The following is a 19,057-nucleotide window of genomic DNA, read 5'->3' on the forward strand; positions in this document are numbered from 1 at the left end:
AGGATGTGTGAAATGTTTTTTTTTTTTTAGTTTTTTTTTTAAAGCATGGCCCACGTATTGACAGTTGCTATCAGGCTGTATTATTCCTGCTGCCTCCACAGCTTCTTGCCACAGGATAATCAGACAGTGTTTATGGCTGTGTCCTGATGTAAAGCCGCAAGGAACCATTACTGCTGGTCAATTCACGTGGGGTGGATCACAGACTTGCTTTCATCAGGACAAGACGTAGGAAGAGACCCCATAAAGACTCGCTCTTTGCTTACTCTTTGGTACCCTTTTTAGAAGTGCTTTAGTGCCCTGTTTAGTGTATGTTGCAGCTGGTAAGCTGGGTATCCAAAGGCAACTACATTTTCTGTTCTTGTGTATTTTGTATTTTTTTCTGCATTTGGACACCTCACCTTTACATGGATTTTCATGGGAAGTGAGCTAGAGAAATTAAGATTGGACTTTCTCCTCTCTTCTAAATTCTATTTAGCTCAATTTACTGCTTAAGAGAAGACAGAACTCAAAGCAGCACCTGAGGCAACATGAATGAGTATCAAAACAACAGTGGTTATGTACACTTAACCCATATACATTTCACTAAAACAATAGCTTGTCAGGCTGTGTGCAGAGGTCCCACATTGTCTCCGAGCACCCTGTTCACCCCTGTGATCATCCACCACTTCACTTTACTTGCACTATGTGTGGTTACCTGCACCTCTTCTAGTGAAAAACAACTTGCCCTTCTCCAAGCTGCCACTACATCACGGGAGGTGGCTGCAGATCTACAATATTTTGTGATGGTATTGGGAGGAAGGGTGGGCGTTTTTGTTAGCACATCTTCCACTCCTCCCATGGAGGCCACCGAGGAGAGTACAGTCGTGAGGTGGAGAGATATTGGCAGACTTGTGGTTTTCTGCTCCCTCTCACTATGATTGAGGCAGTTGTTATCTCCTCCTGACTGTGAGGCTGCACTGTTAAAGTCACTCCTGCTAAGATCACGATGAAGTATGAAGGCTTCCTTCTCTTTTTGTAGCTGTTTTTAAATGTTAATGGAAACTCACTGGGCCTGACAAATCCTTTCATTTAGAAATATAAATTTCATTTTCTAACAAAGAGACTAGTTATTTTTAAGAGACACGCTTGTACAGTTTACTTCAAACATTGCTATATTCGTCCTAAAACAGGAAATATTTAATCATTTGAATAGGTCAAATCATATGAGGAAGCATCAGGTTCTTTGCCTGATCTATATATGCTGGGAGTTTATGCCTCATTAACAATGTTATCACTGTCACTCCTGGAACTGCCCCTCCCACAGTTCACAGATATAACGAACATGTGTGGACTAAATAAGTGTTTGTTTGCTCCCTCTGTGCACACTCAATGTTCTTTTGTAAAACGATAGCAGTTCTGAATCAGTAAATGGGCCCATATTTCCAGCAAATGATCTCGCAAATTGTCGCTGTGTCCATAATATCAGTTTCCTATTTATCTCAGTGGTGAAGCTTCACAAAGTGCTGTTGCTGTTTTGTTTGTAGCTCCAGGGCAAAGTTGTTCATGTAGAGAAATCCACTAACTGTCTTAGATCATATAAGCAGTATAGCTGAATTTATTTTTAGGGCGTATTTTCACTTCAAGTTGAAAAAATTAAGTTTTCGGGGCAGGCTTAGCTAAATGGATTAAGATAGATTGAAGTACAACTCAAGTTAGTGAAAAAGTTTGTTAAAGAAGAACTTGAGAAGTACTTTGTCCATAGAAAGTTAATCTATTTTCAAATAAAACAGAGGCTTTGGTTTAGTCATAGTGCCTCAGGTCTGTACTTGTAGGTATAAATCTGTCTCATCTTAACAGCCCCTGGGTTACAAGAGTTGAGAAGTTTTACGGGAATTATGCTAATCTGCACACCAGTTTTGTTTTTATATGCATAAATTAGCATGAATAACTTTTAGCACTAGTTTGTTTTCTCAGAATATCTTCTGAATATCCCAAAATGTAGGACTTAAGTTCGAAATTTAACACACACAACTTTGTGTTTGTTGTATTGCTTTATTTTAAACTGCAGTCAGTAGTTGCTTCATGTCAATACAGCACTGTTTCTGTTTGGGTTATTCAGTCTACAGTCTCCAATGTATGTTATTTGACACTGATTTTCTGAAATTCTTACCAAAGTCATCCTTACATCACATATTTAAAAATGTGGCTCCACAACCATGAAGTGGCCTCACAACTATTATGAAAACTGGCAGGCTCAAGGCTCTCCCCACTGCCAGACCGGTGTGATGTAAAGCTGTGTGGAGGACATAGCCATTTCCAGATGCCATCTCAACATCACTTTCACAGTCGCGCAGCCCACCCACTGCTCACAGTCTGTGGCCAGAAAGTTGCATTTACAGGAAGAGATGGGTGTAGAGAGTCCTGTGGGGAAGGGTCTGTAGTCGACCAAACATCCAAAGAAGTGACCACAATCACACAGCCAAACCGACAGATGCCAATGATCAACAACTGGTGGAGAGACAGCGAGCGTGTCTGCAGATCAAAATGGAAATATGGGCAGCCTGTGGCCCTGCAGTTTTGTTGTTTTAGCTTACTGCACATTTGGTCTGTTCTTTCTTCAAAGTACTGCCTATTTGTGTAACTGGAAACAGTAGAAGTCCTCTTTATCCAAGGGTTCAGTCTGTAGAGAGAGTAAATCCAATGATGTGAAGAACTACAGATCAGCAGCTAAAACTGTACAGTATGTGATTCTTTAGAAATATAACATCAGAAGGTATCTTTATTTTGTAAGAGGATTCATAGATGTATATGAGGGAGTAAACAATTCATCAAGAAAATGATGATGTTTTTGTGAACATGTCATATACGAATGGTTTGTGGGGACAAAACTGTGTATAGTAAAGGTTAGATACAATTTTGTATTAAAGCTGGGACAAACTTATTTTTAGGTCAAGATTAGAGTTAAGTTGTAGTTATGGTCAGAGTTTGGGTAAGTCGGTAGGAAATGACTCTAAGTAGATGTAATGTGCTGAAGTGATGGAAACGTGTGTGTCTGTCAATGTGCACTAATGTGTGTGAGGTTGTATTAGACTGTAGCTCTCTCTTAGACTTACTGAATGCTACAATTGTTTCTCAGAGTGGCCGATTGTCTCTTGGTGAATTAGCTCCTCTTGGGGCTTCTGTGAAAATGGTGTAGTGGAAGCAGATGTCTAATTATTGCATAATGTAACCAGCATTGCATCACTTGACAGATGCTTAATTATTTCCATTGTTAAGGTAGTAAAGGCATTTTGGACATATCAGTCTGTATTTATGGGTTGCTCTTTGCATGTAAGGAGGCTTTAGTCACACCAAAGTAGGGGTAGCTCTCAGCGACACTGATTATTGTGTGTTGTTGACAGTTCTTCTCAAAGAACCTACTGAAGGTGTGTCTGGCCTGTTGCTGTAAAAAAGGGCCACATCCTAAAAGCACCGAGGCTTTCTGGTAAAACGCCTTCATTTCCAACATAGATCCTGGATGTTATTGAGCAGGCCTTGCACACCAATGCAGGTGGTGTTAGGGTTTATTTGATGGCATTGTGTTCCCTTTCTGAGCTGTGCGTCACTGCCAACACTTGTCCTAATGTAGCTGCAGGTAGGCACCGTTGAGTGCTTGTTTTTTTTTTTTTTGTAAGGTTTGCAAGGTTTTTGATTCATTCTTAGCATCTTGCAAAATTGCCACGGTCATGGTATCATGGTGCGGTTGTATTTGGCAGTAGGTAGTTATATGAATATAAATATAAATACAGTGTACATTTATAAATTGTTTATTTGGGATGGGCTGCAGCCCTGTTGACATGCAATTTGTTTTTTTTCTTTGGACTAAAAACTAGTTTCACCATTTTATTGGGGCAGTACTGGTGTTACATTTCATTTGAAAGTCTCTGTTCTCTCGCACTACTATGCTGAAGGTAAACACTGCTCGTGTCTTCCTGCAGTGTGTCTCAAAGGGCCGCCACACATATAGGTGGGTGGAATAATGGTCTTGGTACAATAGAGCAGTGAGCAGCCACTGAGCGAATAGATTGCTTTACTGTGTTCCTGTATCAATATATCAACAGTATGTGGATTCCTGTGGCATTCCTACAAATAAGGTACAAAGAAACAGGCCAACATGTCCAAAATGTGTCAGTTTAGTTTTTGTCTTTTTTTCTCTTTTTGCATTTTATATTTGGCCTCAGTAAGAGGTATAGATCGTCAAGGACATTTCTATCATTTTGTGGTCTGAATCTAAAATAGAAAATAAAAATGGCAAAGGCAGTAGTTAGACAGTAGCTGTTGAAATAATACATTTACTCAGAAAATGGCCCACCTATAACACAGTTTACAGTACTGTAGAAATGACGTACTGACATTAGAAGCTTCCGTTATTAATATTAATATTTTCTGTCCCCTATAGATGGTGTTGCTTATTGTGTGTGTGTGTGTGTGTGTGTGTGTGTGTGTGTGTGTGTGTGTGTGTGTGTGTGTGTGTGTGTGTGTGTGTGTGTGCATGCATCCACAAAGAAAGAACCCTGGTCAAAGATCAGTGTTGTACTTCAAATGTCTATTTTCTCAGGTATCCTGCATCCCCTTTCTCCGCTCCTGGAGGAGCTGACCCCATCTCGCCTCTGTCAGAGGTCAGTTTGGATAACAAGCTGGGGAAACAAGCTTTTAGGAGCACTTTTTTTTTCTGTGCCACTGACACCAGTATTTTATTCAGCCTTTTTGATGGAGCCTTTTGTGTGGCGACTGCTTTTTCCACATGTTTATTGAATACGGATCAGGATGCCTGTGCTCGACCTTGATCTTGTCGGTGTTAGTCGTTTGCATGTTCTCACCCCCTCACCTGTTAGTGCCGTGGCTCATCATCTATAATATAACAGTGATATGTCACTTATTCCATATGGCTTTAGCGAGCACTCACTTCTGCAAATACTGACAAATAGAAACTGCTGTAAAAAAACATACTGTGAGTAAAATGACCTTTCCTTGTTAGCAAGGTGGTGCTTTGCTAGCAAAAATCACAGAATAGACAGATGCAACATTGCTGTTAACCCCTTCCATCTTGGATGTCCCTTTACTGGGACTGTGCTTTATCTGTTATAAAAATGCAACCCGTGCCATTTTTCAAAGGTTGCGAAGCGTGGCACATTCAGTGAAGAGACCGCCGAGTACCTCTGTAACAAAAATGGATGCAGCATTATTATGCTCCATTCCTGCTGCATTCAATTTGGTAGAGTTGCAGTTAATATATTTTAGAACAGGCTCAATAAGATCAGTGTTGTTATAAAGCTCTTATTTACTCGAGGCACACATTTAAATGTGAATTTTTGTTTGACATTTTAAAATCTCACTGTGCTCTGGTGAGGATTGTTAGAGCCCGACCAATATTTCGGGCTATCAGATCTATCGGTATCTACATTTATGTTGGCCAATATGAAAATATTGTCTTAAGAAATTCTTACGTTTGTGTTTTTATAGCTATTTATAAGTATACATTTCACAGCAAAGTTTCCTGTTTCAGTGCATTAACACCATCTTATATTGGCCTTGGCCCCCCCAAAAAATCCAATGTCGTTCTATTTATGGTATTACAACATTTTTCCAAGTATCTCTTATCTATAGAGACCAAGGTTTTTCATTTTGGCCTTCCTGTTTTGCAGCTGTTACTGACTAAATTAATGAGTTTTTTTGGGTAGAAAATGAAGCTGGTTCAAGTGGAAAAAACTAAAGATAATGACACAGAGTGTGTCGAGGAAGTTGTAAGGCATATAAAATGGTATGATTGGTGGCTTGAAATGTAGTTTTGTTAGCAAAACAAAACCTTCTTGGCAGAGGCCAGCACTTTTGAAGTAATGTGAATGCGTTGTGCTTAAGGAGAGGTTTTGTTAGAGCTTGGATTTCCTTCAGTTATGTTTGTTGAGATTTAAAGGGAAAAGGACAAGAAACGAAGGCCTTGAAAATGTTTACTGTAGGTGTTATGAAGAAAAACAGCAGGATAATAATGAGATTGGTATTGCCAAAAGGCGCCTGGATGTATTTGTTCACAGTAGTATATATTTTTTTTCTTCTCCTTGTTCAGGGCCCCCGAACACCCGTTCACCTGGTTTATCTCTCCTGTGGAAGAGTTGTCGGGAACGAACTGTTACCGGGGCCTAATTGTGTAAGGCCCCCTCGGTCACTTCAGCTGCGCTGTCGCCTCCTGGCCTCTGCAGTAAGGAAGGACCTGTTGGCAGATGGCCAGGGCATAAATAGAGATGCAATTCCAAATCCCAGATGGCAGAAAAGAGTCAGACTCAGTCCTGCCCAGAGCTTTTGGCTTCTACTGCAAGCAAGAGCAGAACGCTGATAAATGTTCAGCTTGACTACACAGACCTGTATTAATTCAGGATGGTCAGTGTGGGCCAAATTAGTAGCAGGGTTGTTTTACTTCAAACGAAGTTCATTTGGTGTGATGGATTAAAGACTTGACGGTCATGAGAACGTGCAGTGTAACATGATTGTGGCAGTTACCTCGCAGGCAAATAATATATTATCATTTCTTATCTGATTTAATCATACTGGAAATATGACTCAGCATGTTAGAAATTATGTATGAGTGGCATTTATAGGTATGATAGTACCTTTTTTTTTTTTACGGAAGCACTCATGGAATCTCCTCTGGTAGACAGAACAAGATAGTTCAGTAAAAGGGTCAGCCAGGAAATTAATTAATAAAACCAGTGTGAAATTACTCTGTTGAAACCACTGATGCATCTTAATTTGGCAGTACAATCAATATTAAACCTTGCATAAGTAATTCAGAATCTGGCCCTTATTAAAACCCTTTCCTTTTGATAGATATGGTTTTAAGTGTTTGGTCATGATGCAACTTTTTCCTCAGATGTTTCAAACTAAATGTATTAAATCCTTTATGTCAGCCTGTTTTCATGTAATGCCTTAGAGTGTTTAATATAATTATGTTTTTGCAGTATTTTATTTAATCATGTCAAACAGTTTTTTTAACCATGCTGGAAGCATAGCTCTAGGGTTGGAAGGATCACTGTTTTGTACAGACTTTCATTGTCCTCAGTCAGTAAATCCCCAGACTTTTTATCTTTTACCTTTCGTGATTTTGTTTTCCCCATGTCATAACTTACACTGTTACAAAACTGTTGGCATTTTCCTCACAGTCACAAATCCAAAGTCCCGAGAGGATGAATTCTAATGGCTTTGATGATCCTCTTACTTTCCCTGTCGCATCATCCATGTCTGCTTCATGGATTGGTGCAGACATGTTTCTGAGATGATTCCTTTACTTTTTCTCTGTCATCCACGAGGTTGACATATTTTATTTAAATATCGTGATAGATAATGGAATGATACACTCATGTTCCCCAGAAGATGATGGTTGTCAAACTATTTCTGTCATCTGGATGTAATTAAAGTTGTCAGCAATGTTGAAAAACCAACATTTATATTTATGTATTACTATATCGTATAGTTAATAAATATTGTGACCCCATGAGTAGATAAGGACAGAAATATTAGTCATTTATGTGCAGATATGTCTTGTTGTCTTATTTGTCCCCTACATCAGCCCAGTATTTCCTCTTTACCCGTCACCTTTTTTCCACTTTTATTCGCACGTCATTTGAACATTCTATTAAGTGCACCTTGATGATGTTACGGAGCTTGTGTATCAAACTCTGTTGTCCCGAATTAGATCAGTACTCCCCTCACATACCTGCAGTGGAGCCTCCATCTGTGAGCTTAAAATGACACTTAAAGCTTTCTTCCGAGTATCATTCTACCTCCGAGCAGAGAGCTCTTCACATTCTGCACATCCCAGCTTCAGTCGAGCCCCCGAGTCTGTCTCCCTTCAAAATGATGAGTGTTTTGCTTCTCAGATACTCAAACCTCTCTGCAATGCATCCTGAGATACCTTTTCAAGGGCTTCTGGACTGCTGCTGCGAATAACTTCTCAGTAGGCTAATCCCACTTCAGAAAGCATGTCCTCGGAATACACTATTCTTAATCCTGCATTCACAGTTTCATGCATCATCATCTCCCCTGAAACATACAGCGTACACCACTGAGAACTAGCCTGCATATTAGGTGAGAATTTCAGCAAGAGAGATCAATAAAATCAATACTTATGCTAAGCCTATATGCCTACGACGAATATATATCAATATATCACTGTGAAAACACATTTCAAGGATGCATTGGGTGATGTTAAATCTCTTCCAACTGGTTGTGCGACTTCATCAGAACCTGGATAGGAATCCAGTCTTATGCGGTGATAGTCACTTCAGTGTTACGGGTAAAGCAAAGACATACTGACAGCACAGATTGACAGTGGAGACAGGCACTTCCTTGTTCTATCTTCTATCTCGGAGTTAACTTGGAGAGACAGGGGTTGTCTTGGCCTTGTGTAGTGTGGACTAGACACACATCACGGCACCGGGACCCGTCAAACACAACATTCAAAACTGATCACCCATATGTCGAGCTGCAACTCCAGGGACGTGTCAGCACTTCTTTATGTATAGTAGCATTATATAACTATTTATACTCAACTTCACACAGACAAACAATAATAATAATAATATATGTGCGTATCAAGGTGTAATTCATATTCAGCTTGTGTGAGCATTCAGTCAGGAAAAACTGAATGAAAAGCACATTGAGTTCTGATGTGATGAAATGCAGGTTGAAAAGAAAGAGTGTGCATTTAGTGGTAATAAAGGCTTAATAGCCTCAGTGGGTTGCACATACAACCCACTGAGGTTTCTTGTTTTTGTGTTACATAAAAATAAAAAAATAAAAACTGCCAAAAAATGAGTGAGAATGAGTCATATTCACCAAAGAAAGAGAATAGGTTTGAGGGTTTCACACCAGTCACAGAGGGAATAGGAGACATGACAGCATGAGATGTGCTGTTCTTATCAAAACTGCAACTCTAAAACATGTTTACATTGTTTGCATGGGGTTTATTGTTGTGTGTCCAACAAATTGTTTAGCAGTTGTTAAGTATGAAAAACAAAAAGTCATATATATGTTTTTTTTGTCACTGAATGATAACATCATGTGCTGTTGTATGGACAGTATATACAGTGGGTACGGAAAGTATTCAGACCCCTTAAAATGTTTCACTCTTTGTTTCATTGCAGCCATTTGCTAAAATCAAAAAAGTTCATTTTATTTCTCATTAATGTACACTCAGCACCCCATCTTGACAGAAAAAAACAGAAATGTAGAAAATTGTGCAAATTTATTAAAAAAGAAAAACTGAAATATCACATGGTCATAAGTATTCAGACCCTTTGCTGTGACACTCATATTTAACTCACATGCTGTCCATTTCTTCTGATCCTCCTTGAGATGGTTCTACTCCTTCATTGGAGTCCAGCTGTGTTTAATTAAACTGATTGGACCTGATTAGGAAAGGCACACACCTGTCTATATAAGACCTTACAGCTCACAGTGCATGTCAGAGCAAATGAGAATCATGAGGTCGAAGGAACTGTCCAAGGAGCTCAGAGACAGAATTGTGGCAAGGCACAGATCTGGCCAAGGTTACAAAATAATTTCTGCAGCACTCAAGGTTCCTAAGAGCACAGTGGCCTCCATAATCCTTAAATGGAAGAAGTTTGGGACGACCAGAACTCTTCCTAGACCTGGCCGTCCAGCCAAACTGAGCAATCGTGGGAGAAGAGCCTTGGTGAGAGAGGTAAAGAAGAACCCAAAGATCACTGTGGCTGAGCTCCAGAGATGCAGTAGGGAGATGGGAGAAAGTTCCACAAAGTCAACTATCACTGTAGCCCTCCACCAGTCGGGGCTTTATGGCAGAGTGGCCCGACGGAAGCCTCTCCTCAGTGCAAGACATATGAAAGCCCGCATAGAGTTTGCCAAAAAACACATGAAGGACTCTCAGACTATGAGAAATAAGATCCTCTGGTCTGATGAGACCAAGATTGAACTTTTTGGCGTTAATTCTAAGCGGTATGTGTGGAGAAAACCAGGCACTGCTCATCACCTGCCCAATACAATCCCAACAGTGAAACATGGTGGTGGCAGCATCATGCTATGGGGGTGTTTTTCAGCTGCAGGGACAGGATGAGTGGTTGCAATTGAAGGAAAGATGAATGCGGCCAAGTACAGAGATATCCTGGAAGAAAACCTCTTCCAGAGTGCTCTGGACCTCAAACTGGGCCGAAGGTTCACCTTCCAACAAGACAATGACCCTAAGCACACAGCTAAAATAACAAAGGAGTGGCTTCGGAACAACTCTGTGACCATTCTTGACTGGCCCAGCCAGAGCCCTGACCTAAACCCAATTGAGCATCTCTGGAGAGACCTGAAAATGGCTGTCCACCAACGTTCACCATCCAACCTGACGGAACTGGAGAGGATCTGCAAGGAAGAATGGCAGAGGATCCCCAAATCCAGGTGTGAAAAGCTTGTTGCATCATTCCCAAGAAGACTCATGGCTGTACTAGCTCAAAAGGGTGCTTCTACTCAATACTGAGCAAAGGGTCTGAATACTTATGACCATGTGATATTTCAGTTTTTCTTTTTTAATAAATTTGCACAAATTTCTACATTTCTGTTTTTTTCTGTCAAGATGGGGTGCTGAGTGTACATTAATGAGAAATAAAATGAACTTTTTTGATTTTAGCAAATGGCTGCAATGAAACAAAGAGTGAAAAATTTAAAGGGGTCTGAATACTTTCCGTACCCACTGTATATATACATAAGCCTAGAACTTGTGTTGTACACTATGTCCTTGAGGTGAGCCCCATATAAATACATCAAATGATCTTCATCATCTGACATGAAATTCTTGGTTTCAGAACTTCCCTAATAAAATGCACAGTTTATGAGCTAATGATATATGTATCTTTCCAACTCAGTAATATAAATCACTGTCTGTATGCTTTTCATTTTTTTCCCTTGATAAGTTGCTTGAATGTGCAATTTTTTTTCAGTGTTAGATACAACATCTGCAGGACCACAATGAATCACAAGGCATCAGCAGCAGTAGCATGTCCCAGGGGAAACCCTAACCACAAAAACAAAATAAAAAAAATGAGATGATTACTTCTCAGGAAGTACGGGTGTTCAAGGTCGGAGGTTAATTTATGTAGAAGGCATAAACAACCGGTTGTCCACTTCATTTCCGTCGATCACTGACCATAGAGGTCAAACCACTGCTCCTTGCCTAGATAGAGGGGTTGCAGGGATCATCTAGCTTACCAAACATTTGTGCATCTGCTGGCTCTGTAACATAACATATGTAACAGATAAGATGAAACCCAGGGGAAGTTGTACATGTGGGCTAAACTGTATCCGGATGTGGATATGTAATACAATGAAACATCTCCTAATGAAAACAAAGTCTTGAATAACCTCCAGCTGTGTGGCTTACAGTGTCTTGGCAGAAGGGAAAAAAAAAGGATTTACCCAGTTTTACCCAGCATCTGACTGTAATTTAATAAAGGAAGTGGGTGAGATGCAGGAGCAATACTGCTGGGACATTACCTTTCATTCAGCTAATTAAGCTTAGGGGCTTTACAAGTGTGAGAGGATTACAAGCTATTAGCAGGCATTTATTTCAATCATTTGTGTAATTTATGTTGTTTGGGGCTGCTCAGACTTTCTGATGCACTACCATATAGTGTATGCAAGTCCAACAAAAATTAAAAAGGTGATTCTAATTTAATTCAGCTCTGTAAATTAACTTTCATTTATCCTCTGTTAAAGAAAATACCAGTACCATGGTTGGAAAACGTCCGTATACCACATCACAGTAACCTTCAGCAACCCTCCATTGCAAGATTTGACACGATACCGCTACTGTTGAATGAACTGGAAAGCAGATTCGTTGGTCTGTGTGTTAATCTGGCTGGAGCAGGTGCAGGCGCTGTAGAGGTCAACACAGCTCAGAGCACGCGTGACCCCTCCCTTTGCTGGCCTGTTCTCGCTCCCTGAGAACACCGTAGCCAATTTAGCACTCGCAGCCAGTATTAGTTCTTGACACACAGCACTATTCATTGCTCTCGTTATTGTCTTCCAGAGACACTTTTTAGAGAGCAATTGAGGAGTAAAGCCAGTGAGCAAGATGTTCCAGTGGACTGATGAGAGCGTCACGCTCTCATCAGTCTGACAGTCTGAACAGAAACGGGAGAAAAACATTTTGGGGTTCAGAGCTTGATTTTTAAGAGGCTTTGAGCAGAGTTAGCGATATATGATGACAATGATGAATACATATTGATCAGTCTGTGGTATTTCTTCATGGTTTCATCAATTTTAATATTTAAAAGAGGCCATTTAAATTATACATTTTCACAGTGATTTATATACATTAAATGCGACACTGTGACAGTGTGGTTTGGTTTGGGCGGCAAAACCACCTGGTTAGGTTTTGGGAAAGATCCTAGTGTTAAAATAAGTAATTTTACTTAAGTAACATTACTGATGTCACATTTATTACTTTACGTATGTTAGGTAAGTTAAATAAATTACATTACCAAGTAACTTATTTGCATTTTTTAAATAATTCCACATTGACTTTGGCTTTCTCACCAACAAACACTGGACTTACAGATAAAAGTCCTGTGTTTGTTCATTGCAACTGCTCCTGACCTCCTCATAATGTAGACTTTGTCACTCTTCGTAATCGGTCACATGATTTCCTTCTTCGCCCCGGTCGGTCACGGTGCTGACGCCAAAGGGCACCTTGTGCATATCACTCGGATGCCAACGGCTTTGACAAAACTGCAGTGTTGGAGCCCCAGAATGAGAACAGGCTAATTTAACTTTCAACCTGTTGCTGTTGATTTTCAATTGAGCTTAATTTTGCCCATAATTGTATGTACAGTGCAAAACTACATGATCACCTTGCAAAGTTACAATCCAGTTTAATGCAATGTAATCGCAGCTGATGCAGCATTGTTCTGGCATAGATTCAACAAAAACATTACAAGCCTCACTAGTATTACTGGATTGCATTTAATTGTCTGGCATTTTTTATTGTCTCCATCCACTGAAGAAATCTTTACTCAAACTGGCTCGTTAAATTGTTATAACCAAGATAGCACCATCCTCATTATACTGAATTGCAAAATGTTGCTCTGCCACGTTTAAGGCTTTAATGACACGTTTAAATGCAGAATGGTCGAGTTGGTCTAATATCAGTGAGCGGACATCTCTGTATGCATGCCTGCAACTGTGTTAAAGAAGGTGTGTAAACCAAGTTTATTTACCTGATCACTTGGCTATAGCACGTTTTTCTTTCTCTCTGTACATTTCTTTCCATACTCTCCCTCTCCTCTCTGTCCTTCTGTCTCTCCCATCCTCCCCTGCTCCGTTCCATGCATATCTCCTCCTCTCTTCTCTCGTTTTTAGCAGGTGGATTAGCTGCATTTCTTGAAGTAATCCTTTCTCTCTCACCTGATTTACTGGCAAGTCTCACGTTCCCTCGTGCTGATCTCCAAGGGGCTGATCACCTCTCATAAAAGGGAAGCAAATCGCAAGATGGGCGAGCTGTGTTTTCCTCTTTGTGGTGCGTTGTGCTTCAGGCTATTTGAGTGGCCTGGCCTTTTGGCTTACATCTATATTTGAAGCTACTGGTGGCAACAAAGCAGGATGTGAACTTAAAGGGTAACAATAGAATCACATATCTAAGTGTGAGGGAGAAGGAGCGGAGGGGCAGGGGGGGATTGTGGTGAAATTACACTGGATTTTGCTGTGTACAATGGTCTTTATAAAGTGCTTACTGTTCACTTACTGTTCAATACGCATTTCAAGCAGAAATACTATTTGATATTTGCTTGAAACTATTAGGCTATTATTCGATTATTAATTATCAATGTATTACTACCAGGTGCAGGTGAAACGTGCTTGGCTCTAAGGCAAAACAAGGCATACAATATTATATTTTTTTGTTTTTTTAATTACTGGGCTTCAGTTTTAAGCCCTTGTCCCTCGGATATACAGAGCAGCTTGTCTCGCACTCAAGTCTTTGAAATGGAAATCATGAGGACTCAACTGCATGGACCGCAGTGGACAATGAAAAAGATGTGACCCTGATGAAATTTTGGGGACTGTAGACCAACTGATGCTTTAACGCCTTTGTATTAAATGGCTGCAAAAAAAAGGGCTTGGGGAAAAAGAAAGTGACAACACATTCACAGACATGCACAATCAAACAATTGCAAACCATCTCTGCACTGACAAAATGCAAACATAATGACAATCGTCACAATGAATGTCATAGGCACAAAACTTCACAGCTGACAGGCTAAACGGTTTTCACTTGTCTCTATTATGATTCATATGTTATTTCCAAATGAAAGATGGACCCTGCAGTTTGAGTTTGACTAATAGTATCCAGCATATGTTGATGTCTGTCATTGAAGAGTACTGTTTTTGCTGCCAGCAAAAGCAAAAGATGTACTAAAATATGGAGGTGGAGTCACATTGCATTTGAAAGATTGGTATTTTGCTATACATTTGATTTATCATCTTCTACATTTGACAAAATGTTTGTATGGCAGATTGACAAATAGCAGGACTTGGATATCATCAACTGTGCCTGAAGTAGGTGGTAGCTGCCACATTACAAGTAAGAGAAGGACTTGGTTTTAAAAGCGTTGTCTGTGTGCTCACAGTGAAAATAAAATAAACGAAAGCAAAAACACAGCGTGTATTCAATTCTAAACAGCCAAGGTCGGGACACAAGCAAAATGTCTCTTCGTGCGGTCACACCAGATAAATGAAAACAGAATAGATGTGTGTTTCAGGTTCAACCTGCACACATTTTTTTTTATCGTCCTTTCAGAGATTTTACAGCTCAATTTCATCAAACATCTTTTCACCCAAATATGGTTGTCTTGTGAATCAAAAAACATTTCTCATTTCTCTCTCTCGCTCTGGGCCTTTTCTCCCTCTCTCTTATTTCATTCTACTTATTTATTTATTTTCTTCATATTCTTCTCTGCCACAGATTAAAGATGCTACTGCTTCTAGTCACTGTAACGTAGTGACCATTATGTGTGAAGACCATGACTGTAGTTCTCCGGAGCATAAGGCATTGCCAGAAAAAATATATATTTGGAGATTATACAAATTGTGACTCTTATAGATGTTACAGATACAATCTCACAGAGATGGGAGCACCGTAACAGACTTACTTTAATCATGTTTCACTTTCTTAAGCTTTCCAAATCTCAAGCCTAGTTACATATTCATGAAACCAAAATGTACCTATGAGTCACCGCCAGCTCGAGGTATGTTTTGGAGGATTAAAAGTCTTCTGGCAGCCATAGGCAAGTTTGAAGTCACTAGAAATATGTTGAAAATTGTTCCAACGTTCACCCCTTTTCCCTCCCTCCTTTTCCTAAACCTTCCCTGTAATTTCTCTCTGTTAACCGTACAGAGTGCAAATGGGTGTGAAGGGTGGGGTTAGAGTTCTGTCACCTTCTGTAATTGGTTAGATGAATCAGTCAGAGAAAAGCTGTTTCAGAGAGCAGTTACATGTCAAAGTCACTGTACAGAAGATGATCATTCTGAGACAAGTTATCATATTTATACTGTTCTACCCTTTTCTGTTTCTATGATACTTGAGTGAAGACATATTTAGCATGCACACTCTAAAATGACTGTCAGTAGTGTAAAATGTTGTGACAACTGCTGTTTTTCAATTTAATTTCAGTATAACACTACAGATGTTAAAGAGTCCAGCTGCAGTTCATCTGACTTGAACGGAATGCTAATAAGTTGTTAAACAAAGTAAATCTGTACCTGGATGGGTACAGATACAGCTTGTCTCTGGAAATCAAAAAGAAGTTTTTAATAGACTTTTTTTTACCTTTACCTTTCTTTTACTATTGCTGCTTTTCTGGAGTGGCCAGAGTATGATCATTATTTATAAGTACAAAGAAAGTAGACTGTGTTGATTGTTCTTAACTTTGATTGTTCTTAACTATTTTCTAGCATTAATACTCTACCGAGGAGTTATTTGATTTATTCGATTCAAGAAACCAATGTCTTTGGGTGAGCTTCTATGGGCAGACAGAATCAAGTAGCACAGCACAAATTCAATATATGCTCCCTACCAATGCATTTTAATGAGGCTGAAGTCTTTCTAATTGCCTACGTGCCTGCTTCAAATAAATAAATGCGCCCTTTTTTGTTTCTTGGCTCTTCCAGATATTAACGAATGCGAAAGAGACCCATGTAAGAACGGGGGCATTTGCACAGATCTGGTTGCCAACTATTCCTGCGAATGCCCGGGGGAGTACATGGGGAGGAACTGCCAATACAGTAAGTGCTCGTGTTTCTTTTTGTAATGTTTGTCTTTTAACTCTTTTACAACTGCCCATTGATTTTAACACAACACCTGATGCTGCAGGTAATTACACAGCTGGTAGTATTACCCAGGCAAACTAATCAATCAAACGCAGAATAAAGAATATCCATCTTTTACTTCAGTGGATAGTGCGATGACCTTTGATGAAAGCTTTTCAGATGCTGTACAAGTTTATTAACCCCTTAAGACCGAAGCTATTGTTTGACAATTCCATCTAAAAAAAAAAAAAAAAAAAAGTATTCCAGTCAGCTGCAAAACTGCAAGGCCAAAATGAACAACCTTGGGCTCCATGGATAAGAGACAGTAGGACAAATTTTGAAATACAATAAATCTCCTTATCACCAGGCTAGAGGGAGACTCTGATTGTGATGTTATTGAATCTGTTCTCAAAATTGTCAACTGCAACTCTACCAAATTCAATGCTGCAGAAATGAAGCACAACAAAATCTGCTTCGATTTCAGTCGGTACAATAGGCGATTCACTGCACTGAATGTGCCACTCTCGGCAACTTTTGAAAGAGTAAACCGGTTGCAGTTTAACCCTAACAGATACAGTCTCAAGATGTTCTTGGTAGGTCCAACAGAAAATAATTCATTGAGTCCTGGCTAATTATTACTAATGAAGGAGGATGGATGAGCTGTCAAATTAAGAGGAATGATGATTGTTGGAGCAACCGTGTGCTCAATATGAACTACTGTACGTAAAGAATCATGTTTCAGTGAAATTAATCTGTAATCTCTCACAAAATGTTTGGAAGGTCTAGTTTTATATTTATTTTATTGTATATATATATATATAATATTTTTTTCTTTTCAATCATTTATAATCAATTCTAGAGTGTTAAATAATATGCAAAAAATGTATTGTTTCTTTAGAGTGTGAATTTCCTAAGTATTTTCATTCCACACACTGTTCCTGTTTTCTGAATTAAAGACATTATTAATATATCCTAAAATTCCAGTAATTGAGATCAATTGTCAGCTAAAAATACTTTGAGGTCCGGGCAACATGAGATATTAGGACGTATGTGCATCCTATTTACTTAAATTTCACTAATACCATAAAATAAATCCATAAAATAATTGTTTTCCTATAAAAGCTTAATTAAAAACTTGAATAACAAGAACACTTCTGAATGTTCAGACAAACACAAATAAACTTGTAGCATAGTAGTAAAATAAAAAATAAAACATTTTAATGCTGATAAGTCCTACTTTGTGTTTGCAAGCCCTTGTTTATTTTTTTCCGTCACATTTTAAAAGTAATGGTAAAATATACCATATCATAATTTGTTGTCCCTAAAATGGTTTAAGCTCCATATGCTGCACTCCTGATGTAATGGAATCCTTATTTCTCATATTGCAACTTAGGCACGTTTTCCAAGAGCTCCTTCCTGTCTGGTAACCGCCACATCATCCAGACTTAATGTGTCAACTTTGTAACGCAAACTTTCAGCTGAAGTTTTGCGGTCTTCAAGCCCAGGCTTGATGACATCATGGTGATGCCACTTGGTTTATTTTCACAGATTTGACAAATCTTTCTGCAGAGCCTCATTTGAAATTTTTTGACAACCTGAATTGCACTTCCTTTGATGACTAAACTGTTCCTAAATTTGGACTTAGCATATTCATATTCATCATTTGTTTAATACGCTGGACAGTCGGTTGGTTCCCCAATAAGTAATAGTGTTTACAGAAAAAGGTAAAATACTGAAATGTAAGAGCTCGTCATCTCCTCTGACTTGTTCCTTCAGCCCACGTTGTGTGTGTGGGCAAATCCTACACACACTGTCTGCTGCAGATTAGTACATTTTCTGGATGTACAGCAATACACCAGCATATAGAATATTACATGAGAATAGTAGTGAGGTTTGCCGTTTGTTCAGTATTGATTTCTATGAACCAATGGAAAAAGAGAGGTAAGGCATAAAGAAGGCATAAAATACAGTGTGAGCAGCCTCCATTACAATTATCCATTAAAGGTCCAATACTGAGGAAAGTTGATGATTGGTCAAGGCCCTAGTTTCCAAAAGCATCTTCAGGCTGAGATGATTGTCGAACCATCTGCCTTAAGCAGAAACCAAATCAATTCAAGTGCACAAAGTTTACCCTTAAACTTACTACCACCCAAAAACATAAAATTAGACCCACTTAGTAGCCCTGTGTCAAATAAATTGCAGCTAGCTAGAAGTGGGTTGTGTGCTTCAAATTAGCCCCAGTTTTCATGATAGTGACAATTCAAAGGTGTAAGTACTTCTTTGTCTTGTTTTATTTTTTCTTTGTATTTAATTTATTCTTAATTTAAAATGTGGCTTACACCAGTTATTGTCAACATTGGTATTATTTTCTTGTAATAATATGGTTGTACTGGTTGTTCAAAACGCAGTAGACCAACCAAAGTTCCCTCCATACTGACTCCACTGCTTGAAACTACACAGCAGCTATATAATATGTGCGGTCCAGGCCTATTTATAAAACTTATATTAACTAATTGCAGATACAGTAAATCAGCATCAGCCAATAAATGACAACAAGCGGAAAGTCAGAAATGCTAAACATTTATTTTTGAAATAGTTCTTTAGTTTGTCCACCAGAGAACAGGGACAAGCTTATTTTTCAGCTAATTTAAGGGAAACTAAAGAATTTGTATTAATTTAAGTTTTGACTTCTATAAAGACATAGAATATTGTCTGATACGTT

At 39.0% G+C, this 19,057-nt stretch overlaps 1 protein-coding gene across 1 annotated transcript in view; it reads left to right on the plus strand.

The window, feature by feature from the left end:
• Positions 1–19,057, plus strand: part of edil3a (EGF-like repeats and discoidin I-like domains 3a) — a gene marked incomplete at its 3' end in the record, with an annotated part of 67,718 nt that overhangs the window by 41,478 nt on the left and 7,183 nt on the right. The window contains exon 4 of the mRNA XM_069699645.1: positions 16,198–16,311. Within this exon, the coding sequence (XP_069555746.1) occupies positions 16,198–16,311 (114 nt within the window). The remainder of the gene's footprint in view (positions 1–16,197; positions 16,312–19,057) is intronic.

Source organism: Brachyistius frenatus, unplaced genomic scaffold, assembly GCF_029030835.1.
Source record: "Brachyistius frenatus isolate BFR_SWC_R1_liver_20210118 unplaced genomic scaffold, ASM2903083v1 Contig_31, whole genome shotgun sequence".
NCBI lineage: Eukaryota > Metazoa > Chordata > Actinopteri > Embiotocidae > Brachyistius > Brachyistius frenatus.